At 37.2% G+C, this 25,909-nt stretch overlaps 1 protein-coding gene across 1 annotated transcript in view; it reads right to left on the bottom strand.

Annotated features, from left to right (window-relative positions):
* Positions 1-584: 584 nt before the first annotated feature.
* The window catches only part of DCLRE1C (DNA cross-link repair 1C), a 41,160-nt gene continuing 15,835 nt past the window's right edge, over positions 585-25,909 (bottom strand). Inside the window, exons 9-14 of the mRNA XM_016210053.2 lie at positions 25,663-25,764; positions 23,144-23,280; positions 22,577-22,631; positions 15,158-15,246; positions 14,158-14,252; positions 585-1,585 (exon numbers count right to left, since the gene is read on the bottom strand). Of these exons, the coding sequence (XP_016065539.2) occupies positions 672-1,585; positions 14,158-14,252; positions 15,158-15,246; positions 22,577-22,631; positions 23,144-23,280; positions 25,663-25,764 (1,392 nt within the window). The 3' untranslated portion in view covers positions 585-671. The remainder of the gene's footprint in view (positions 1,586-14,157; positions 14,253-15,157; positions 15,247-22,576; positions 22,632-23,143; positions 23,281-25,662; positions 25,765-25,909) is intronic.

Raw genomic sequence — 25,909 nt, 5'->3', positions numbered from 1 at the left:
ACCCTCTACCAGCAAAAGGGTTATAACTTGCTGAAGACTCAGATGATGGTTAGCATTTTTTAGCAATAAAGTATTTTTGTTGGGTTATTTTTTAGGCATAATGCTATTGCATACTTAATAGATTATGATATAATGTAAACATAACTTTTATGTGCACTGGGAAACCAAAAAATTCATGTGACTTGCATTATTGCAATTTTTGCTTTGTTGCAGTGGTCTGGAACTAAACCTGCAACATCCCTGAGGTATGCCTGTATATTTTGAAGCTGATTTTAGATACTTACACATTTAAAATTATATCTTCTTGGTGAACTGTACCTTTTATAGACACTCCAACTGTCTTTTAAGTAGTGTTTACATGGTATATCTTCCATACTTTTACTTTTAACCAACCTATACCATGTGAAGAGAGTTGCTTATAGACAGCATATAGCTGGGGTTTGTTTTATTTTTCCTATCTTTTCATCAGTGTGTTTAGACCATTTAATGTAATTATTGATCTATCTGGATTTAGTCCTACCATATCTTAGGTGTTTTCTGTTTTTTCCCCTCTATTTTTTGTTCCTGTTTCTCCTTTCTGCCGCCTTTTAGGTTATATGAGCATTTTAATTTAAGAGTTTGACTATTACCTCTTTGTATATGTTTTTTAGTGGTGGCTCTAGAAGGAATTCTTAAGTATCTAAGAGTGAGCTTTTTGTTTTTGCAAGTACTATGCTCTCTCCTGTTGCCAGCTTCTCATATAAATACTGTAAATGCTCTTGTTTTGGTAGCTCAGCTTCTGGAGTTGAGGGAATTTCAAAATCAGAGGAGCTCTGTGAATCTGCATTGTTGCTAAAAGTTAGCAACCTTCTTTCCTGAGGTATGTGTTTCCCACTGCTTACAGTAGTTGGTTCTCCAACACTAGAAACTACATTTACATCTTCAGAGTAAGTGTCCTTTAGGCAAAGTACATTTTGTTCCATCTGAGAGGCAGGAAGATTCTCCTTGATTCTTGGTCTGTAACCATCTTTGTTTAAGGAGGTAATATCCCCACTGTTTCTCTCTTGGGAAGATAACAAAACAGTGTCAGACTGGCTGTCCCAGCCTTGACTTCCTTGTTCTGAGATGTGTGTGGACTGAGAGGAATTCTGAGAAGAGATGTGAGTTGACTCGCCATCAGAGTCATTGAAAAGCTTTGGTGACTGAGAGCCCCCTGCCTCTGTGGAGGAACAGAAGTTTTCCAAACTGTCATCTGTGATGTCACCATTTCTTTTAAAGAATACTTCCCACTGTGGTACTTCCACATTGGCCTTTTGCTGGTGATGTGTGAGAGGACTCGGATCTCCTTGAGATGAGGCTGGGATTTGTAATTCTTCTTCACTTTCACTGTTGGATTCTTCACAATCTATAAAGTTTGCCCAAAGAGGTGTTTTTATGCTCTTTGCTTCAATGCATCCTGTGCTTTGTCTCAGTTTTTCAGGCTGGTCTTGTGATACTGTAGTCATGGGAAATACCTCAGGGTAAAGAGTTTGCTGGTTTGGAACTTTGTGCCTTAAAGGTACTGGCAGAGGATCATCAAAGAGGTCATCTTCCTCCTCCCCCTCATCTGGGGACAAACAAAACAGGTGTATAAGGTAGAATGCAAAAGTAGCCAATTTGTGCTTTTAATTAAAATCCTACTTGCAGCTTTTAGCTAAGTTTTTAATTCATGGAATTGCATGTAATAGGGAGTTTACTCTCCCAAGAGCAATTAAAAGGCCCCTTATTGCCTGGCTGGGCGTGGCTCAGTTGTTGAGCATCGACCTAGAATCCGGGTGATCGTGGTTCAGTTCCTGGTCAGGGCGCATGCCTGGGTTACAGGCTCGATCCCTAGTCGGGAGTGTACAGGAGGCAGCCGATTAATGACTCTCTCATCATTGATGTTTCTATCTCTCTCCCTCCCCCCCTTCCTTTCTCTGAAATCAATAAAGGCCTTTTTTTTTTTTTTAAATAAAGGCCCCTTATTCTTGGGATATTCTGAACAATTTACCACTCTTCAACTTATAATGTCAGACAGTGAGTTGAGAATATAGACCTGGTTCCCCAAATTAAGGTCACTATAGCTGCATTAGTGGTTCTCAAGCCTGGTTGATCATTAGCATCATATGGAAAGCTTTTTAAAAAAAAAACGAACAGCTTTCTATATCTCATTCCAGACCTACTGAATCCCTTAAGGTAGGACCCAATAATTTGGTTTCTGCTTTGTTTAAGTTCTGCAGCTGATTATGATCATCAGCCAACTTTGTGAACTACTCAGACTAGAAGAGAGGTTTGCAAATACTAGATGCTCAAGTACACTGATTTAATACAATGACAACAGTTCATTATTTTCTAAAGTTTTTCTTCTCTAAACATTTTATTGATACCTACTTTGTGTTTGTTATGAGCTGAATGTTTGTGCCCTCCCAAAATTCATAATTTGAAGCTTTAACCCCACTGTGATGCTATTTGGAGGTGGGAAGACCTTCAGAAGATAATTAGGTTTAGATGCGCTTTGCAGGTGGGACGAACACGACAGGATTAGTGTCCTTATAAAAAGAGGAAGGCAGATTTCTCAAAGCCCATTCACAAAGGAAAGGCCTGTGAGCACAAAGTGAGAAGGCAGCTGTCTACAGGCCAGGAAGAGGGCCCTCACCAAGAACCAAATCTGTCAGCACCTTGATCTTGGACATCGCAGCCTCTAGAACTGTGAGCAGTAAATGTCTATTGTTTAAGTCACCTAATCTATGGTATTTGTTATAGCAACCACAGCTGGCCAGTTCACAAGGCTGCGATAGATACCAGGGAAAAAACACAAATTAAATCAACGTTAACCAAAATACTAAATAAACCGCATGTATAGTCAAGAAAAGTCAACAAAATTCATTCTGATTTTCTAAGCATGTGGAATTAGTACTTAGTGAGCCCAGTCCACTTAAATTCTTAAAATGAAACCTTACTGGGAGAATGAAATTCATACTATATGAAATTTACATAAAATAATAAGGCACAGAATTGGGAAAACAAATATTTTACTACCCTGTAATAGCACCTAACCTAAGGAAATTAAATGTTGATGAGACTACTTTTTGTTCTAGTGCTGAATCTGATGTTAACTTACAAATACCTACCACTTAAAAAGGATAACCATTTTCCCAGTGATCTAAAGGATGTAGCTAAACACTATAGTTTTTAAAGCCACTAAAAAGATGGACCATCATCTTTTGGCCAGATCATCATCCGGCTCCCATTTTACCAATGAGGGGACAGGCCCAGAGAAGGTATGTGATAATGCAAAGGTCCAAAAACTAGATAGGTGCCTGGCCAGTGTGGCTTGGTTGGGCAACATCCTGTGTGCCAAAAGGTTGCCAGTTTGATTCCTGATCAGGGCTCATGCCCAGGTTGCAGGCTCAATCCCTGGTAGGGGGCATGCAGGAGGCAGCTGATCAATATTTCACTCTTTTACTCTCTCTCTTAAAAAATCAATAAAAAACAAACCAAAAAAAAAACCAACTAGATAGGCAGAGCCAGGTATCAAACCTAATTCCTAAAGTCCCATGTTCTATTATGATTAATAATTGTTTAAACAAGCAACTATTTATCTTACCCTTTCCAAAGGGCTTAAGGTGACTGAGATATACAGCTACTGTATTTAGAATCATCATAGTCTACAAGGCATGGCTTTAAACAAATTATACATTTGTTTTAGCTCTCTTCCGCTGTTGTGCCAAAGCTATCTTTTTATGAAATGCTTCTGTATCATCTCTAAGTTGGACAGTTTCATGTTCTTCTGGATCTGTGACTATACCAGCATCATGGTATGTTTCAACTGTAAAATACTTCAATCTGTCGAAACATTTTCACATTAACTCACCTGTATGCATCTGAAACAAGTAGTTTCTATACTATTAGAAGTTTATTCTGATATTGTGTATTCTTTCTGTTAAAACAACGTAAATTTAACCCTAGCCAGTGTTGCTAAATTGGTTAAGCACCATCCCATGCACCAAAAGATCACGGGTTCAATTCCTGGTCAGGGCACATGCTGGGGTTGCAGGCTTGATCCCCAGTAAGGGGCGTGCAGGAAGCAGCTGATCAATGTTTCTCCCCCTCTAACCCTCTCCCTTCTTCTCTCTCTAAAATCAGTTGTAAAAAACATTTTAAAATATATATATAAATTTAAATTTCTCTAAATGAAAATGGAAAGACAACACTGAGAAAATCCTTAATAGTGTTTACAAACTCATATTCCTAAACCCAATTTAAAAAGGGACAAACATCAAATAATTCATAGATATTGTCCACCAACATGCACTGCTCATGTCTGTATAAATTGGTATAATTGTACTAGAGGACAATTTGGCTATGTATCAAGCACTTAAATTTCTAAAATGTAGCCCAATATAATGAAAAAACTGAAATAGTCTTAACCCTTTGCTGTCGTATTAAATTTGGACATCGGTGTCGTACTGGTCGGAATTAAGAGCTTTTAGAGAAATTATGAACTGATACATGAATGAATAGAGTTAAGATTCGTACGGTTCCTTGCTGTGGTGGCTGAGAGCAGACATATGACTGGAACGGTAAAAAAGCTTCGGTGGCTGAGAGGAGACAAACGACCGCAAAGGGTTACTATGTGATGAACAACACTATACGTTATCTGTAAAATTGAAAAGTTAGAAATAACCTAAATGTATGACAAAGAATAAATAAATACACCATTATCTAGTCATAATGCAAAGTATATAGCCATTAAATTGGCATTTATGAACAAAAATTTTGCAATAAAAAGTTTGTGTATGTTTGTGCATACACGCATGTATATACAGTGATCCAAACTGCTTTATAGCCTGCATACAACTATACAGTGTATTTGTGAGACTACTTAAATACTCACACTACTTAGTAAGCTGCCCTTGTTGTAAACCCCAAAGTGTCCTTGCCCTCTTCCCCCACTGCCCTGGTTTCTACTTCCTGTCCACCTCTGCACAATCCAACAACTAAGAGTCTTACACAACTAAAGAACTTTAGGACACTGCTTTTGCACTACAGTTACTATTCTCATTGGTGCCTACAAAAATGTTGGTTTTTAAATATTTTCAATATCCACCCCTTTGAGTTTGGTGGATATTTATATAAATGAATAAGGAAAAATAAAATACATTGAAATGCTAATTTAGAGTCATGTGGTTCTACATAATTTTTCTAAATTATCTAGTGAGTGTATACTACTTTTTAAGAATAAAAACAGTCCTTTTTAAAAATTGTCTATTAGTGGTTAACTATTAAATTATATAAAGATGAAACATCAATACTAGGAGCTCTACTAAAATGCTTTTTTAAAAAGTCTAAGAATGATTTCTGTTCTTGCATCTCAGATTCTAACACAGGAATAACAAATCTTAAAGCAACTGATTTAATGCCACATGCATATTAACACTGACTTGCATCAAGAAAATATGTTAAGAACTAAAGAACCTGACAGACTGGTCAACACACTGGTAGAGATCACCAGAGACTGTAAAGCACACAGGACATAATAAGAATTATAAAGTCAATGACATGTGAACTAAAGTAAACAATGATGATACCTATAGCTCACAAAAGTCATCTAAAAACATCTAAAGAGACTGCCCGGCAGGGCGTGGCTCAGTGGTTGAGCGTCGACCTAGGATCCAGGCGATCGGTGTTCGATTCCCGGTCAGGGCACATGCCCGGGTTGTGGGCTGCAGCCGATCAATGACTCTCTCATCATTGATGTTTCTATCTCTCTCTCCCTCTCCTTTCCCCTCTCTGAAATCAATAAAGATACATTTTTAAAAAATTAAATTAAATTAAATTAAAAACATCTAAAGAGACTGACACCAAAGGATTGTGGAAAGATCTATATCCGTACAAATAATTTAAAAGCTATCAAAATTCCTATATTAATAAGGAATTAAAAAGGCTAAGGAATCTAGAAGGAACAAAATCAAAGCTAACAAAAATGAAAAAGCAAAAACAAAATGGCAGTAAACAATAACTGAAAAACTCTTACACCAGTGGCCCAATCAGAAATCTAGCATCATTTGGGAAGTGCACTGAAGATACAAATTAAGTTCTCAAAAATTTTTAAAGATTTCTACTTGCAGCCAAGAAAGAAACAGGGGCTAGATTGAAATTCTCACCTAAAACTACTAAAAGCAAAACAAAATATAAGAAGAAGGATCTAAAGAAATTGGACATCAGGCAATGAAACCTGAGAAATGTGAAACAAATGAAGTGAGCCCTGAGACTGCCCCAGCTTACTGGTTCCAGGCAAAAGGGTACACCAAGTTAGAGCCCATCAGGATCCCTGGATTGCAGTATAACTGGGAAACTGAAGAAGCTGTAGTTCTCAGAGGACAAAGCAATAGAGTTGCTGCTCCCAGAGGCTGCAGAGGTTCCCCCTGAGTATTCAGCATACTGATCATTGTATGCTTGTGATGCAGTGCATCCGCAGAGGCCTGGGAAAGAATCACTAGAAAGAATGAAAGGAAACAGTTCCTAGAATGCACACAGCACTAGGGACAGTGCCTATTACCAACAGCCAGACTGGAACACAATTTACAGAGTGTTTTTATTCTAAGAATACTGAGGATCTTACCTCAGTAGTGGAGAAAATTAATTCTAGACTAAATGCTACTCTGTTTCTGCTTTACAAAGATAAAAAACAATACACAAAAGGAGCAAACTTTACAAGTCACTTAAGAGAACAAAGCTAAAGAATATTTTTAGAAATCAAAAATTATACAGAAATTAACAAGCTAAAGTTCAGAATGCATAGCATCCAATAAAAAATTTATCAGACATGCAGAAGGGGGGGAAAATACAACTTATACTAAGGAAGAAGGTAAAAACTCACCCAGAAAATGATAAAACATGGGAGTAAATAATTCTTCATAATCTTGGATTAAGCAATAGTTTCTTAGATATGACACCAAAAGAACAAGCAATAAAAGAAAAATTAGATAAATTGGACTTAATCAAATTTAAATTTTTGTACTTCAAAAGACACCATCAAGAAAGGAAAAAGACAAACTAGACTAGGAAAAAATATTTGCAAGTCCTATCTAATAAAAGACTTATATATGCAGATTATATAAAGAACTCTTAAGTTCTGACCGGGGTGGTTCAGTTGGTTGGTCCTCGTCCTATGCACCCAAAGGTTGCCAGTTAGATTCCCAGTCAGGGCACATGCTTGGTTTGCAGACTCAATCCCTGGTAGGAGGCATGCAGGAGGCAGCTGACTGATGTACTGGATGTTTCTCTTTCTCCCTATCTCTAAAATTCAATTTTAAAAAATCTTTGAAAACAGAGAGAAAGAACTCAGACTGTTAATCCAATTTAAAAACAGGCAACTCCATAGGGGTGTCTCCAGCACAGCAGTTCTTTGACTGTAGTTACAGCTGGTCCTCACAGCTGATTGGCCAGGGGGTCAAGTCCTCCCGAGGACACCAACAGCAACCAACACTCAACTACAACAGGACGGTGAACACAGCCCACACAGGGGAGCACCTAGAAGGCCCAGCTCAGGCGACTGGGGAGGCTGAGCCACTGGACCCTACAAGACACCTACTACACAAAGCCACTCTACAAATTCCAGAAGACATAGCAGCTCTACCTAATACATAGAAAAAAACACCTGGAAGCAGCTAAAATGTGGAAGCAAAGAAACATGTCACAAAGGAAAGAACAGAAGAAATCTCTAGAAGAGGAACTAAATGAAATAGATCCAAGCAAGCTAACAGACACAGAGTTCAGAATTTTGTTTAGAAGGACGTTTAAGCAGACTATTAGGGAAATAACAGAAAATCAATAACATAATAAAGTACCACTTTGAAATGAAGGCTACAGGAACTGAAATGAAGAATAATTTACAGGGAGTCAACAAGTAGAGTAGAGGATACTGAGAATCAAATCAGCAATTTGAAACATGAGGAAACAAAAAACACCCAACCAGAAGAGCAAAAAGAAAAAAGAATTTAGAAATATGAAGATAGTATAAGGGGCCTCTGGGACAACTTCAAGAGGCCCAACATTTGTAGTATTGGGGTGCCAGAAGGGGAACAAAGAGAGCAAGAAATTGAAAACCTATTTGACAAGATAATTACAGAAAACTTCCCAGACCTGGGGAATAGACTTACAAGTCGAGGAAGCACAGAGAGTCCCAAACTAGAGGAACCCAAAGAGGCCCACACCAAGACGCATCATAATTAAAATGCCAAAGGTTAAAGACAAAGAGAATCTTAAAAGCAGCAGAAGAAAAGCAATTACCTACACGGGAGCACCCATACGACTTTCAGCTGATTTCTCAACAGAAACCTTGCAGGCCAGAAGGGAGTGGCAACAAATATTCAAAGTGATGAAAAACATGGAACTATAACCAAGATTGCTCTACCCAGCAAAGCTATCATTTAGAACTGAAGGTCAGATAAAGAGCTTCAAAGATAAGAAAAAGCTAAAGGAGTTGATCACCTCCAAACCAGCACTACAGGAAAAACTGAAGGATATTCTTTAAGAAGAAGCTAATGAACAAAAGAATCTGACGAACTAAATAGATCCAGAGACATTGATGCAGGCAACAGACAATCATATTTCAGAGGAAACAGGGAAGGGGGGTGGAGGGTGGGAAGAGATTAACCAAAGAGGTTATATGCATATATGCATAACCCATGGACACAGTCAATAATGGGGTGTAGGCCTGGGGAGGGGGTGGGAGTGAAGTGGACAGGGTCAATTGGGAGCAAAAATGGGACACCTGTAATACTTTCAACAATAAAGATAAATTTAAAGTAAATAAATAAAAACAGGCAAAAGATTTAAACAGACATTCCACCAAAGAAGATCAATAAATGGCCAATAAGCACATGAAAAAAGCTCAACATTAATAGACATGCAAATTGAGACTATAATGAGATACCACTTTACAGCCACTGGAGTGGCTATAATAAAAAAGATGATAAAAACTGTGAGCTAGGATGTGAACAAATTGGAATCCTATATTGCTGGTGGAAATGAAAATTATGTGTTCAGTTTGGAAAGTAGTTTGTCAGTTTCTTAAATGTTAAGACATATATTTACTGTGTGTTATGGGCTAAATGTTTCCCCTTCCTCCCCCCACCCACAAAAAAAATTCATATGTTGAAGTCCTAAACCCCACTGTGGCTATATTTGGAAATGGAGCCTCTAAGGAAGTAAGTTAAGGGTGGGGCCCTGACAGGATTAGTGTCCTTATAAGGAGACATCAAAGAGCACTCTCCCTCTACCCCTCTACCCCCAAGCACATGCACCAGGGAAAGATCATGTGAGCACACAGCAACATGGTAGCCACCTACAAGCCAAGAGAAGAGGCCTCAGAACTAAACCTACTTTGCCAGCACCTTGATCTTGGAATTCACAGCCTCCAGAACTATGAGAAATAAGTTTGTTTAAGCCACCCAGTCTGTGGTATTTTGTTATGGAAGCTCAAGCAGACTAAGACACCATATAACCCAGGAATTCTATCTTATACCTAAAATAAATAAAATATATGTCCAAATAAAAACTTAGAAATAATGCTATAAATATTTGTGTATAACTAAAAAGTGGAAACCACCCAAATGCCCATCAAATGGGTAAATAAAATGTGGTATACTATCCAGCCAGCATGGCTCAATGGTTGAGCATCAACCTAGGATCCAGGAGATCATGGTTCGATTCCCAATCAGGACACATGCTGGGGTTGCAGGCTCAATCCTCAGTTGGGGGTGCACAGGAGGCAGCTGATCAATGACTCTGTCATCATTGATGTTTCTCCCTCTCCCCTCTCCCCTCTCCCCTCTCCCCTCTCCCCTCTCCCTTCTCCCCTCTCCCTCTCCCTTCCTCTTTCTGAAATCAATGAAGATATATATTTTTTTAAAAGTGATTTACCATGGAATATTATTTGGCAATGAAAAGAAATGAAGTATTGACACATACTACAAAATGGGTGAACTCTGAAAACATTATGCTAAGGGGAAGAAGCCAAGCACAGAAGACCAAATATATGGTTCTGTTGATGTGAAATGTCCAGAAGAGGTAAGTCTATAAAGACAGACCATACCCAGCTCCATCAGAGGGAACCACATGCTGTGAAGTGCAAAAAGCTTCAAACAGGGTACTCAAGGCCAGTCACAGACAGCGTGTGACATTGGCCTACACCAGAGACCATCCAAAAGACTGAGAGTCCTAGCAGAACTACCTAATACATAGAAACAAATCCAAAGAGACAAAATGGAGAGAGAAAAAACCCCAAATGAAGGAACAAATATTCTCCAGAAGAAGAGCTAAATGAAATGGAGATAGGCAATCTATCAGATATAGAGTCCAGAATACTGATCATAAGAATGCACAACAACGTGAGAAAAGAAATGGAAACTATGAAGGAAAATAAGAGTGACATAGTAGAAATTTTAAAAAATACTGGAAGGAATAAACAGCAGATTAGTGGAAACTGAGGATCAGATCAGTGAATTAGAAGACGGTAGGAAAAAAAAAAATCAGAGAACCAAAAAGAAAATTTTTAAAAAATATATATATATCTTTATTGATTTCAGAGAGAGGAAAGGAGAGGGATAGAGAGAGATAGAAACATCAATGATAAAAGTCATTGATCAAGCCTGCAACCTGGGCATGTGCCCTGACCGGAATCGAACCCCGATCGCCTGGATCCTAGGTCGACGCTCAACCGCTGAGCCACGCCGGGCCGGACAAAAAGAAAAATTTTTAAAACAGGATGACAGTATAAGGAAGCTGTGAGACAACATGAAACAACATTTGCATCACAGGCATGCCAGAAGAGGTCGAAAGTAAGCAAGGGTTAGAGAACCTGTTTGAAGAAATCATGGCAGAAAACTTCCCTAACCTGGTCAAGGAAAAAGTCACACAAGTTCAGAAGGCACGGAGAGTCCCAAGCAAGAACAACCCAAAGAGGCCCATGCCCAGACATATAATTAAAATAACAAAAATTCAAGACAAAGCGAGAATCTTAAAGGCAGCAAAGAGAAAAGCAATCTGTTACCTACAAAGGAGCTCCCATAAGGCTGTCAGCTAATTTCTCATCAGAAACTCTACAGGCCAGAAGGGAATGGCATGAAGTGTTCAAGGTAATTAAAACAAGAATCTGAAACCAAAACTACTCTATCCAGCAAGGCTATCATTCAAAACAGTTGATGAAATAAAGAGTTTTCCAGACAAAAAAAGGCTAAAGGAGATTATCACCACCAAACCAGCATTGCAAGAAATGTGAAAGAGACTGCTGTAATTAAAAGTTGAAATAGAATGAGAAACAGGCATAATGAAATAAAATGGCAATAGATAAGTACCTATCAATAATAACCTTAAATGCAAATGGACTAAATGCTCCAATCAAAGGATGTAGGGTAGCTGAATGGAATCAGAAAACAAGACCCAAATATATGCTGTCTACAAGAAACCTACTTCAAAATAAACTCACACAAGCTGTAAACTTCTGCAGGACTTTAAAGGAGAGATTGACAGCAATACAGTCACAGTAGGGGACTTTAACACCCCACTGACTTTACTGGATAGATCTTCCAGACAAAAATCAACAAGGAAACAGTGACTCTAAATGACACATTCGATCAAATGGATTTAACTGACATTTACAGAACATTTCACTCCAAAGCTGCAGAACAGGCATTCTCCTCAAGTGCACATGGGACATTCTCAAAGACAGACCACATGTTAGGACACAAAACAAGTCTCTCTACAAGTTCAAGAAGATTGAAATCATATCAAGCATCTTCTCAGACATTTACACCATGGAATACTATGCAGCTGTAAAAATGAAGGATTCTTGGGACCTCATGGTGGGACCTGGAGAGTATTATACTAATCAAAATAAGCCTGTCAGAGAAAGAAGTATCACATGATCTTGCTTATATATAGAATCTAATGAACAAAATAAATTGATGAACAAAACAGATCTAGAGACATAGAAGCGTCTAGAGACTGACAAATCTTAGGAGGAAGGGAAGGGTAGATGGGTTGTGAGGAGAAATTAACCTAAGAACTCATATGCATATATGTATAACCCATGGACAAAGACAATACTGTGATGAAGGCCTGGGCGGAGGGGTACAGGGTAGAGAAAATGGGGGGGAAAGGGGACCAACTGTAATACTTTCAACAATAAAGATAATTTTTTTTTTAGAAGTTGCATCAATGTCAGTCAAATTTTGGATTGATAGTAAGGCAGAGAAACAGTGGTACAGCTTTAAGTTTACCTAAACTTAATTTGTGTATTTATGTATATATTCATTCAGTATTCATAAGCTATATGCTCTTTAAGATCCTGGGTATACAAGGGTATACAAAGATCAATGAACGTGTCCTCAAGGTACAAATAATTTTAAAGTTAAAAGATAAAGAAAAATATCCAGTTTAAAAAAAACATAAATTTATGGTTCCTTAAGTCTGGAGGTGGTAATGGGAAGGTGACTTTAAATGGGCAAGTTTCTTTTTGGAGTAATGGAAATATCTGAAATTAGATACTGCTGATAGTTGAACAACTCTTTTAAAGTAACAATAATTGATTTCATCTAAAAAGGGTGAAGTTTTGGTATATAAATTATTCTTCAATAAAGCTTTTAAAAAGTGAGAGCTTAAAGCAAAAAAATAGTAACGTACTTTTGGAGTTATAACAGAGTAAAATGTATGCCTTTTTGGCACAGACTGGGAGGGGGAGAAATGGAATTAGACTGTTGTAAGAAATGGAATTAGACTGTTGTAAGTAGAATAATATTTAAACTTTTCATTCCAATAGGTTAAAGATGTATGCTGTAAACCACTAAAATAAAACAATTATAGCTAATAAGCCAATAAGAGATTAAAAGGAATATATCAGTACTCATTTAATCCAAAAGAAGGCACAAGAGAAAGAAGAAATAAAGAACAGATGTAACAAATAGCAAGATGGTAAATTTAAAACTAAGTATATCAGTAATCACATTAAACCTAAAGTGATTTAAGCACTCCAATTAAAAGGCAGAAATTATCAGATTGGCTACAAAAAGCAAGACCCAAAAACTACACTGCCAACAAGACACCCACTTTAATATAAAGACAGTTAAAAATACAGAGATACAAAAAGTTACCATACTAACACTAATCAGAAGAAAGTGGAGTTAATAGCTCATAGATTTCAAAGCTAAGAATATTACCAGGGATATATATTTCCTAAAATTAGAGTCAGTTCCTCAACAGGACATAAGAATCTTAAACGTGTATACCTAATAACATTGCTTCATACAGATGAAGCAAAAACTGAAAGAATGACAGGGAGAAATACACATCCATAATTATAAACAGACATTTCAACAACTCTGAATAACTGATAGAGCAAGTAGAACACGTAAGGCAGCAACAATATAGAAGACGAACATTATCAACTAACTTGACACTACTTCACCCAACAGCTTCAGTGTGCTCATTAGTAAAACTGGGATGAGACTCCTCACAGGTTTGTTTTGAGGTTTAGCTATAATATATGGAAAGGACCTAGCACAATACCTGCCAAACAGTAGGTGTTCAATAAATAGTATCATTGTTACCTACTAATCCTAACCACGAAATCACATAAAGCAGCAGGGCTTTGCTCAGAATCTGAAGTTCTAATTTCCACCTCAGAGTTTATCTCTCATCTTCACTGGAGAATAAAGTAGCAATGAAAGAAGGTAGGAAAGTATAGGGAAAATCCATTTGTATAAGCACTACTGATCAGTCTGATCGGAAATGATGGCAATAAAAGTTCCCATTATCAGCATTTTCTAGTATCTTAAAGGAAATGTTAAAAAATAACAGCACAGCTTCTCCTTATGGCCTATGCAAACCATGGGGCATATTTCCAAAAAGCTAAGAGCATCCAATACAGGCACACTTCTCCTTGGCACTTGCTTAAACCTGTGAAGGAGATGGAACTCCTGGTTTTACAGGCTGGAGATACGAAGGCTAAGCACTTCCTGAGACCATGTGACAAATCTGAATGTCAGTGAGTCCCAGGTCTGCCTCTACCCAATGCAGCTTTCACCAGACCAGAGCACCCTGAAAAGCAGTCTTGTAGGACACTCACACTTCTAACCCCAGGAATGTTATTCTTACCAGAGTCTAGATGAATTGTTCTAGCTCTCTTCAGTTTTCCAAGTGGTTTATACTTTGGCTCAGTGCTTTGGGAAGATCGGCACAAAGGCTTTAGGCTGAAATAAATATGAATATGAATATTTTATTTCTGCTGCTGGACTGTAAGCATCATTCATCAAAATTATAAAAACTTGACCATGGGGGCAATCATAACTACTTTTAAAAACGGAAAAGCAGCCCTGGCTGGTGTTGCTCAGTTTGTTGGGCATCACCCCTTGCACCAAAGGGTGACAGGTTCAATCCCAGGTGGAAATACATACCCAGGTTGAGATTCCACCCCGTCAGGGCACATATGGGAGGCAACCAATCAACGTTTCTCTCTCACATCAATGTTTCTCTCCCTCTCTCCCTCTCCCTTCCTCCCTCTCTAAAATCAATTTTAAAACTTTTTTAAAACCTGAAAAGTAATGTTTAATAATTAAAAATCACTTCAATATAATAAAATGTTAATACAACCTGGTAGGTAGGTATCTAATTGTCGGATCAAGGGAAAGCAAAACTCATATCCGCTCTTGTACTGCAGAAGAGCAGGTCCCTATTCTAAAAAACTTAAGTAATACAGTGACACCTTCTGGCATTCAGAGAATACAATATAGCTAGTTGTTTTCCCTTCCCTGTTTGTTTATCTCTTGCAAGTATCTCACAAATTTGATCACTTCCTTCTAGAGGCTGAAAGCTAAGACCCAGTGAAGATGAAACATAAAAGGGCACAGAAATAAGAGTTGGGGGTGTCCTACCCTTTTTCAAGGGCCTTACTGCCAACTGCTTCCTTATACTGGAGTCCCAGAAGCCTTTAGGATTATATATAACATACCTGCTTAAAGAAAGCCACTATGCTCCCACCCAGAAACTCATTCACAGCCACATCCACTTTAAGTCTTTGCCCCTGCTCTCAGGCCCACACTATTCTCTGTACTCATCCCATTCAATAACACAAGTTCCAGAAGTAGAAATAACTTACATTTCTATAACTTTATCCACAGTTGTGCCCATTGGAATGACATTTGGATATGCATTCACAGGGCAGATGTAGCTCAAGAAATCTTTAATCTAGAAGAAGGAAAACAAAATGGATCAATTATCTCAACATTGAAAAATCTATGTGTGAGAGGCAAATAAATGGAGGCCAGGAGAAAGCAGCAGAAAAATCATGGCTGTGGTTCTCAATGCTTGCTGCATATGGGGTTCACCTGGGGACCTCTTAGGAAAAAGACATATCCAATGCTCAGGCCTCACCCCGAAGATCCTTTTTACACTAAGATGCAGTGGGGCCTGGAACTCTGTGTTCTTCAGGTGGTTTTGTTCCACAGCAAGGACTGAGAATCACTGATTAATAGGATTCAAAGATTCTGTATTTCTTCATTTGTCTATGTCCTCACTAAAGTCAGTCACTCATATTTAACACATCTCCTTCAAGTATGTTAGATTTAGCTGAGTACTTAATGTACACAAGGCAACAAGGTCTTAGAATTATACTTCTTGAGTGATGTCAGAGGAATGGCAGCATGAGAGATCCCCTTGGTCACTCCCCTTGAAATTTCAAAAATTTGAACAGCTATAACTCAACAAAAGATTCCCTGCTTAACATACAGACACACCTGAGGGGTCAGCACATTTAAGTATCTAAAGGTGGGCAAGTGGGAACAAACGGGAGGTGAGAAGGGAGGAGGGCTCAGACTAATCATGGACGCAGCCCTGCAGTTGGGAGCTCACAGCTGGGCTCAGCCTGGAGAGGGGAAGAATCCAGTTGTGGCTGGCGCTTTCTTCAGCCAGGAGAAGAAGAAAGATTCAGTGGGCATTCCCACAGGAGTGAGCAGCACAAGCTGCAGCTGAACCCAGAGACCTAAGCAAGGACACAACACTGGGGTGCTGCCATGTTTGTCAGGCGATTGGCATTCCAGACAGAGAAACAAAGCCATGATGCCCTGTAGCCTCCCAGAACTCACTTGCCTTCACTCTTGGTGTTGATTTGCATTATCTGCAAACCCAATAACTGGTACTACACAATCACTATTTCCCCTGAGTTAAGGGTGTAGTGTGACTGGTCCCCAATCAGGGCGCAGTGGGGACCCCACGGAAGTCCAAAGTTGCCATTACTAGGAGGCCAAAACAAAGAAGGGGGTGGACTCCACCAGCCAATCCCACCCCCACATATTGCCACTACACTGATGGCAGCCAGAGACACACTGCAGGAGTCAGCACTGGGATTTCAAAGATAAAGAACTTGTGATTCAGCACCACCTACTGGAAAATAAGAGAAAGACCTCTTCATAGAAATCTGCTAGAGATGTGACACTCATATGTGGATGCCTAGACAGAGAAGGAGCCCATCAAATACCATAAATAACCAACGTAGCAAGGCGGCTCAGAAAGAAAATGAAAAATCTCCAGAAAGCAAACACACAGGAATATGTGATATAAATGACAGAGAGTTCAAGGTTGCAGTTCTGAAAATACTCAATGAGATGTGAGAAAATACAGACTGGCAATTTAATGCACTCAGAAAATAAATTTATAAACAAAATGAGTACTTTACCAAAGAGATTGAAACCTTAAAAAAAGAACCAAACAAATTCTGGAGATGAAGAACTTAATAAAAGAGATCAAGAATAAAAAGTGAGCACAGGAAATAAAGCTGACCAAATTGAGGAAAGAATTAGTGATATTGGAGATAGAAATCTGGAAATGATGCAGAGGGAAGAAGAGAGAGATTTGAGCATAAAAAAATTGAAAGAGCTCAACAGGAACTGTCTGACTCCATAAGAAAAAGCAATATAATAATAATAGGCATACCAGAAGAAGAAGAAGACAAGGAGAAAGGAATGGAGAGCCTATTCAAATAGTTGATGAGAACTTCCCAAACCTATGGAAAGAGCTAGATCCTCAAATTCAAGAAACAAACAGAACCCCTAGTTACTTCAATCCAAAGAGGCCATCTACAAAGCACATTGTATTAACACTGTCAAAAATTAATGGCAAAGAAATAATTCTCAAGGCAGCCAGGAAAAAGAAAAAGTAACCTATAAAGGAAAGCCCATTAGGCTATCATTGGACTTCTAAGCAGAAACTATCAACCAGAAGAGAGTGTAACCAAATAATCGAACTACTAAAAGAAAGAAATTACCAGCCAAGAATAATAATATATCCAGCAAAGTTATCCTTTAAATATGAAGAAGAAATAAATGCGTTCCCAGACATACAGAAGCTGAGGAAATATACCACCAGAAGACATCCACTGCTGAAAATACTCAAGGGGGTTATTCTACCTGAAACAAAGATCAGAAGGTCACAAAACTACAAGTAAGATCAATAACAAACTTACAGCATAAACAGGGATAATTTGTGACAACAAAAACTAAAAGGGGAGAGAGTAAAGGTCTGAATTTGCAAAGGATGGAGATCAGATGCATTCAAAAGAAAAAGGATTACTGTATACATGAAACTTTCTTTTTCATAAACCTAATGGTAACCACACACAAAAAGACCAAAACCGAGACATATGGTTTTAAAAAGAGAAAACAGAGGAAAGAAGTATGAAACACCACCAAACAAAAACAACAGACAGAAACACAAAGGAAAAGAACCAATGGAGGCACAGAGCTACCAGAAAACAAAAGGTAAAATGGCTATAGGAAATCCTCAAACATCAATAATTACCCTAAATGTAAATGAACGGAATTCACCAACAAAAAGGCACAGAGTAGCACACTGGATCAAAGAACAAAACCCAAACCATATGCTGCCTTCAGGAGAAACATCTAAGCTGCAAAGACAAAGTTAGATTCAAAGTGAAAGGATGAAAAATGCTTCTCCAAGCAAATAACATCCACAGAAAAGCAGGTGTAGCTATACTTGCATCTGATAAAAATAGATTTCAAGATAACAAAGACAACAAAAGACAAAAATGGACATTTTATAATGATAAAGGGGACACTATATCAAGAAGAAATAACACTTCTTAATATATATGCACCAAACCAGGGAGCACAAAAATATATAAAGCAACTACTCACAGAGCTAAAGGGAGAAACTGACAAATCATAAGCATAGTTGGGGACCATAATACTCCATTGACAGTTCTAGATACATTATCCAAGCAGAAAATCAATACAGAAATATCCACTTTAAATGACACATTAGACCAAATGGACATAATTGACATTTAAAGAACCTTTCATCCCAGAACATCGGATTATACATTCTTCTCCAGTGCACATAGAACATTCTCAAGGATAGACAACATATTGGGTCACAAAACTAGCCTCAACAAATTCAAGAAGATTGAAATTATACCAAGCATATTCTCTGACCACAATGCTTTTAAATCAGAAATCAACTGCAAAAAGTAAAGAAATCTGCAAATACGTGGAAATTAAACAACATACTACTAAAAAATGGATCAAAGAAGAAATAAAAGGTGAGATCAAGAGATAGAGACAAATGAGAATGAAAATACAGCATATCAAAACTTCTGGGATGCAGTGAAAGCAGTAATAAGAGGGAAGTTTATATCACTATAGAACTATCTCAAGAAACAAGAAAAAACACAAGTAAACAACCTAATATTACATCTTAAAGAACTAGAAAAAGGACAAAAGCAACCCAAAATCAGCAGAAAAAAGGAAATAATAAAAATTAGAGCAGAACTTAATGAAATAGAGAAAAGACTATACAAAAAAATTAATACAACAAAGAGCTGGTTCTTTGAAAAGATTAATAAAATTGGCAAACCCCTGGCTAGATACACTAAGGAAAAAAGAGAAAAGACTCATATAAACAAAATCAGAAATGAAAGATACCACAGACATCACAGATATACAAATGATTATACTAGAATACTATGAAAAATTCTATGCCAACAAATTCAATAACCTAGAATAAATGGATAAGTTCCTAGATTTATATAACCTTCCTAGACTGAATCATGAAGAACTAGAAAATCTAAGCAAACTGATCAACAGTATAGAAATTGAAACAGCTATCTACATCTCCCAAAAAATAAAAGTCCAGGACCAGATGGCTTCACTAGTGAATTCCACCAAACATTCAAAGATTTGATACCTATCCTTCTCAAACTCTTCTAAAAAACTGAAGATGAGGCAATACTTCCTAACACATTTTATAAGACCAATATAACCCGGATACAAAAACCTGGCAAGGATAATACACACAAAAAACCTACAGATAAATAACCCTGATGAATACAGATGCAAAGATCCCAAACAAAATACTAGCAAGTCAAATACAACAATACATTAAAAAAATAATACCTCATGATCAAGTGGGGTTCATTCCAGGAGCATAAGGATGGTTCAACATATGTAAATCAATCAATGTAATACAGCACATTAACAAAACAAAGGATCAAAATCATATGATCTTATCGGTAGATGCAGAAAAAGCATATAAGATACAACTTCCATTTATGATTAAAACAATAAAATAGGTATAGAAAAAAAGTACTTCAACATTATACAGGCCATATGTGACAAACCCTCAGCCAATATCATACTCAACGGTAAAACACTGAGTTTTTTCTCTAAAATCAGGAAAAAGACAAGGATGCCAAATCTCACCACTCTTATTCAACATAGTTCTGGAAGTCCTAGCCAGAGTAATCAGATGAGAAAGAAATAAAAGGCATCCTAATTGGGAAAGAAGAAGTAAAAGTGTCAGTTTCTGCAGATGACATGACTCTGTATATAGAACTCTCTAAAGAACACTGAAAAACTATTAGAAACAATAAACAAATACAGTCAAGTTGCAAGATACAAAATCAATGTACAAAAATCCACTGCTTTCCTATATACTAACAAACTTCAGAAAAATAAATGAGAAAAACAATTCCTTTTGCAACTGCAACCGAAAGAATAAAATACCTAGGAATAAATTTAACAAAGGAGCCTTGTGAAGGGTATATAAACCAAAAACCACAAAGCATTATTAAAAGAGATTGAAAAAGACACAAAATGGAAAGATATTCCATGTTCATGGATTGGAAGAATCAACATAGTTAAAATGGCCATATTACCCAAAGCAGTGTACAGATTTAATGCAATCCCCAGCAAAATCCCAATGTCATTTTTAAAAGAAGTAGAACAAAAAATGATCAGATTTGTATGGAACTACAAAAGACCCTGAATAGCCAAAGCAATCCTAAGAAAAAAAATGAAGGCAAAGGTATAACACTATCTGACTTCAAATTATATTACAGAGCTACGATAATCAAAACAGCATTGTATTGGCAGAAAAACAGACCAATGGAACAGAATTGGGAGCCCAGAAATAAAACCACATGTACACGCGCCAATAATTTTTGACAAAGGAGCCTAAAACACACAATGGAGAAAAGAAAGCCGCTTCAATAAATGATGCTGGGAAAATTGGAAAGCCACATGCAAAAGAATGAAACTAGATTACAGTTTGTCCCCATGTACATGCCACCTTCCTGCACTTAGGAACACTAGAGGGTACTTCAGTGCTATGCGTAGGGGCACTTTAAACAGTGAAATCACCAACAAAAGGCACAAAAATATGACAAATGCAGCACTAAATAGACTGCAAAAGGACAATTATTCACTCTGAAAAGGCAGAATGCAGCCCTGTTCAGCCTGAGTTGAGAATGTGCATGTTGGACAACTGCAATTTTTTACCACTCTGCTGTGCATGTCTGCAAATAACCACAAAGCACTGCCTGTATCAATTTGGGTCTTAAAAACAAATTTTCATGAGTAGGCAAAATTACAAATAAGAAATCCAGGAATAAAGATGATCAATTGTATTTAGAAAAAACTGAAAGGAAATGATATTTAAACCTACAATTACATTTTTAAATATAGTTCATGTTCTATTTATAGGATATAAGTATATTAATTAAACCAATTTTCAGGAAAGCCTGTCTCTCACCAAATACTGTGACAGAAGATGACTGAGCAGAGCTCAGAGTAATCCTACTATGTGCATGACAACTGGCTCTGATCTAAGGGAATGGGAAGGGAGGAGGTAGGTCAGCCATCTCTACTCAAGTAGCAGAGAAATACATCCTTACTGGGAGGTAATTTTATAAAGTCTCACCACTTTATAGTTATGCTTCCCAACTTGGCTAATAACTATACTGAAGAAGAGAAATAAGACAGGAGTAGATTTGACTGAAGAAGTAAGACCTACCCTTCCCTTTCCATCTGATTAGATGCCCTCCCTATGGCCGAGAAAGAAAGGATACTCTGTCGATCAAGAGGAAGGGACTCTGATGCTGAGCAAAATGCCACACCAAGGACAAATCACCAGGAAGGGGCTTTGACAACAACCTAAGATTCAAGAGGAATTGATGAAGAAAACAACTAAATTATATCACCAAAATGAATTAATTCCAAGCTACTCTCAGATAAACTATTTATACCTGAAAGTTAAGGTCAGTTATTTAATAGAGATGTCACTGTAATATTTTGATAATATGATGAATTATTTAGAAATATTATGGCTGTCTTGATAAGAATGCTGCTACCTTGAGTTCTGAAAAATCTACCTGTTCAAATCATTAACACATCCACAGCTCACTGCTACAGGGCTGTATCCATGTATCCCAAATACAAAAACAATAGTTATCAGGAAAATGGATTTTTAAGTGCAGAAACAGAAAAAACTAAAATTATATATGACTTAAAGTGTCATAAAAAGGCTGCTTTTATATTGCTTTTCTCCAATACGTGAAATTACTGAATCTCTGCACTTGCTAGATGCTAGCATTTACTTTGAAAATGCATGAGGCTTTTGCAAATAAATTACATATATTAAGTTCCCATTGTAGCAGGTCAACTTCCTATATTAAAAAGTACCATAACTAAACCATTTTAAGCTCTCTAAAGCTGGGTAGTTCTAGTATATAACATCTTAAGGACAAGGTCTATAGCTCAATCAGTTTTGTTCTTCCCTATTGCTGAATATTCAGGACTATTTTTTTAAGTGGCTTTTTAATACAATCAGATTTTGGAAGAGACCAAATATTTGAATATTAAGGCTGACTATAATGAGGTTTTATCTGTAGTACTCCTTCAAATAATTATGATTCTTTTATTACAGGTGAACAATATAATTGAAATGGGGAAGTTAAATTACATTTAGGAAGCCAGACAGGAAGAAAACCTTAATCATACATATATTCTTCAATGTTTAGGCTGAAAACAGGTAATAACAGCAATTTCATTGTACATATAAATGTAGCTCATCCACTGAGATATTTTCCCTGAATTTCTTTAGGAAAAGCCACAACAAATCTTCAGCAGTAGAAAAAGAGATGCCACTGGAAGTCAAGACTTTCTCTCAACCATGAAGGCTGCAGAGCAGTCGGCAATAGGGTTATGTGTATATGGGATCCTCTTACCTCACTGTAGGAGGAGTGAAAAGAAAAACAAGCTCTGTATGAACTCTCTCCAGTCCTAAAGGGAAATGAGAATGCAAAATTAAAAGGTCATTTATCAAAACTAAGCTAAGTTCTCAATTTCGAGCCTTTCTGTTTAGACTGTCCCAGTAAAAAAACCCTACAATCAAGAATTTCTCCCTGGAAAGAGGGGACTCTTTCCAGAAATATAAATATCTGTAGACATTCTGAACAGATAATATAAAGGAAATGTTGCCCCAAAATGATGATCATTATGGTATTCCTCTGCTTCACTAAGGGCTCCGTTAACTCCAACATCAATCCATCACTCCTTTCTTATCTACCCAACTAGACAGGCCTCAGGAAATACGGGCTTATTGTATTAGCCATGGGATAGGTTTGGAAGCAGCTTCTCGGTAGTTAAATAGAGTTTAAATTTCAGAAGTTATTTTCCACAATTATAATATATCCTGTTGGGCTTAGGCTAGATTGCATTTAAACTAAAATAAATCAGACAATTTACCTCAAAGCAGGGTTTCTCTCAGAAGACCTATGACACTGCTTTCTTACCTCACAATTACATTTGTTTTTCTGGTTCTTTCTCCAAACCACATCGTGGATGGCTTAATGCTGATTGTGCGGAGGGGAATTCTATTTTTGGAAGTAATTCCACAGGGTAACTTATTCCACTGAAAATATTCCTCTGCCTAAAAAAAAAGATTTAAAAATATAGAAAAGCAGTTCAGCATTTTCAACAGGTATGTTTATAGGCAGCGTCTCAATAACAAAAGAAGTAGATAAGTTTTCAGACATGAAGAAAAAGAATGGAAACATGAGGAAACAATCAGATAATTCCAAAGTTGAGGAACTTCCTGTAAAACAAGTGGCCTGGAATCTCCAAAATATCAACTTGATGGAAGAAAAGCAAAAGGCTAGAGACTAAAGAGCCCTCCTTAATGATTCATTAAATCCTGGATGCCTGTTTCCCCTCCACAAGCTCTAAAGGATGCTAATGGGACAACTGAGGAAAACAATATGGGCCATATGATACCCAATAGTATATCTGAGCTAAATTTCCTGAGTGTGGGAGCTGTATTTGTAGTTGTACAGGAGAATGTACTTTCTCCAGTCATACACGCTGAAGGTTTAGGGTGAAGTATCTTGAAGTCTGTGACTGACTCTCAAATGGGCTGGCGAGAAAAGGAGAGGCAGAGGGGCAAGAGTGCAAATGTGGCAAAGTGTTAACAAACGGGAATACAGTCTCACAACTTTACTGTTTTTAAATTTTTCTAAATAAGGTCAGAGAGAAAAAAAATAAGTGTTTTTAAAAGGTTGAAAAACAATGGGACTGTTTTCCCAAAGACATGTTTAGATCAGGATCCTTCAGAACCACATGGACTCCATCCAGATCACACATCTGCCAGTGCCTTTGGTGCTGCTTCCTCTGAGGCTTCCTATTAGTTGCCACAGGGCTTTGCAAGCTGTGCTCTGCTCAGTATTTTTAATGCTACATGTCTTAAGAAATCTCTTAAGCCACTAGAAGTAGTGGTTCAAAGCAAGTAGCCATGTGAGAAATGACAGGAGTAGCAGTTACAAATTAAGCTACTTTGTGGGATGTGAGAAAACTCAGAATGGAAAAAAAAAGTCCAATTAAAAGATTTATGGGCCTGGCCTGTGTGGCTCAGTGGCTGAGCATCAATCTATGCACCAGGAGGTCATGGTTCAATTCCCCGTTCAGGGCACATGCCCAGGTTTTAGGCTCAATCCCCAGCGGGGGGAATGCAGGAGGCACCCAATGGATGATGCATTGATGTCTCTCTCTCTCTCTCTCTCTCTCTCTTTCTCTCTCTCTCGCTATCTCCCTTCTTCTCTAAAATCAATTAAAAAAAATTATGGGATGTGAGAAAACTAAAGATTCTAAGTTCAACAGAAAAAGGACAGTTTCATTTTGTATCTACATTATTTTTAGCCATCCACGAATTCATTGGCTGTGTGTATGTATCTGTAGGCACACACAAACAAAATGATGAAATAAACTGCCCTGGCCAGGTAGCTCAGTTGATTAAATAAGTGGAACAACAAATTGATGTTTCTCTGTCTCTCTCTCCCACTCTCTAGCACCCTCTCTCTCATCAATAAATAAAAATTTTTAAAAAAAGAAACTCATGAATGCAAATTATAATATGCAGCCTACCAATCATCAAAGTAATTTCTCACCCTGCAACTCTCCTATGGTAGTCTGAAGTAGAATATTCCATGTTGTGGATAAGAATTCTTTTCTTTTTTTTTTTAAATTATGCTTCATTTCAGGGCTGAGCAACTTTATGTTAGGTTTTTGGCCAATGAAGCAAATACTACTACCACGATGATTGTCTAGATATACAAAGGCAGGGTTTATTCAGCATTTGAATGCTAACATACTTTAAAATTTAGAGGAAAATTGTAATCATGAATACCACTGCATTTGAAGATCATTATTAGTATTAGTGATGTAGAAAGACTATATAAATTAAAATTTTTTTAAATGTTAAAGACAAATTAAAAACTTAATACCTGGCATTTAATAACGGAAGGATTAATAATAACAGATTTAATAAGAGGGAATTTTATGGTGGCATTAAAAAACAATTCACAAGTGAGTTGCAAAAATACTAACAACATTCATTTGAAATTAGACTAGCAAAATATGTAACTATTTCAAAATTCAGAGTGAAGTTATACTAGATATTTAATCTCAAATGAGAAGAAAAATACATTTATAAATGTGCACGAGTCTCAAAACTATCAATGGATTGTGAATATGTTTTCTTAAATTATAAGCTCTAATATTTTACTAATTTCATTACAAATAAATTATTCATCACAGATAAACATGTATCAACTGGGTATGAATATATGTCACTAAAAAAACCATAAGTATTTGTGTCTATTTACTAAGTATGAAGTTTATGGTAATGGAATCCAATAATGTACAGTTGCATGTCAAGAGCATCAAAAATAGAATTTTTGAGGTTCCTTCTGGTCCTGAAATTCTGTTTCTCATGGATCCCACATGAAAAAAAAAGCGAAAAAAGCAATTTACTATGTACCTTTGGATGGCGACACGCATGGATCTGAGTGCTGCGGTCTGTGGTGAGATGATGAAGAATGTCGGGCATGTTTCGAAACATGTCTAATTTATCCACATGAACCTGAGGAAAATAACAGATAAAAAAATTATTTGAATTGTATTTCCCATAAATAAATTATTTGAGAGTAATTATGCAGGGGTAAATCATCCCGTTAGGGAACAACTCTTCTTTCTTGAAACCTAGTTTTTGGCATTTCAATGCACAT

The sequence above is a fragment of the Miniopterus natalensis genome, chromosome 1 (assembly GCF_054644295.1).
Source record: "Miniopterus natalensis isolate mMinNat1 chromosome 1, mMinNat1.hap1, whole genome shotgun sequence".
Classification (NCBI taxonomy): Eukaryota; Metazoa; Chordata; class Mammalia; order Chiroptera; family Miniopteridae; genus Miniopterus; species Miniopterus natalensis.
Note: the sequence above shows the minus strand (reverse complement) of the source record. Positions and strands in the feature narration are given on the sequence as shown.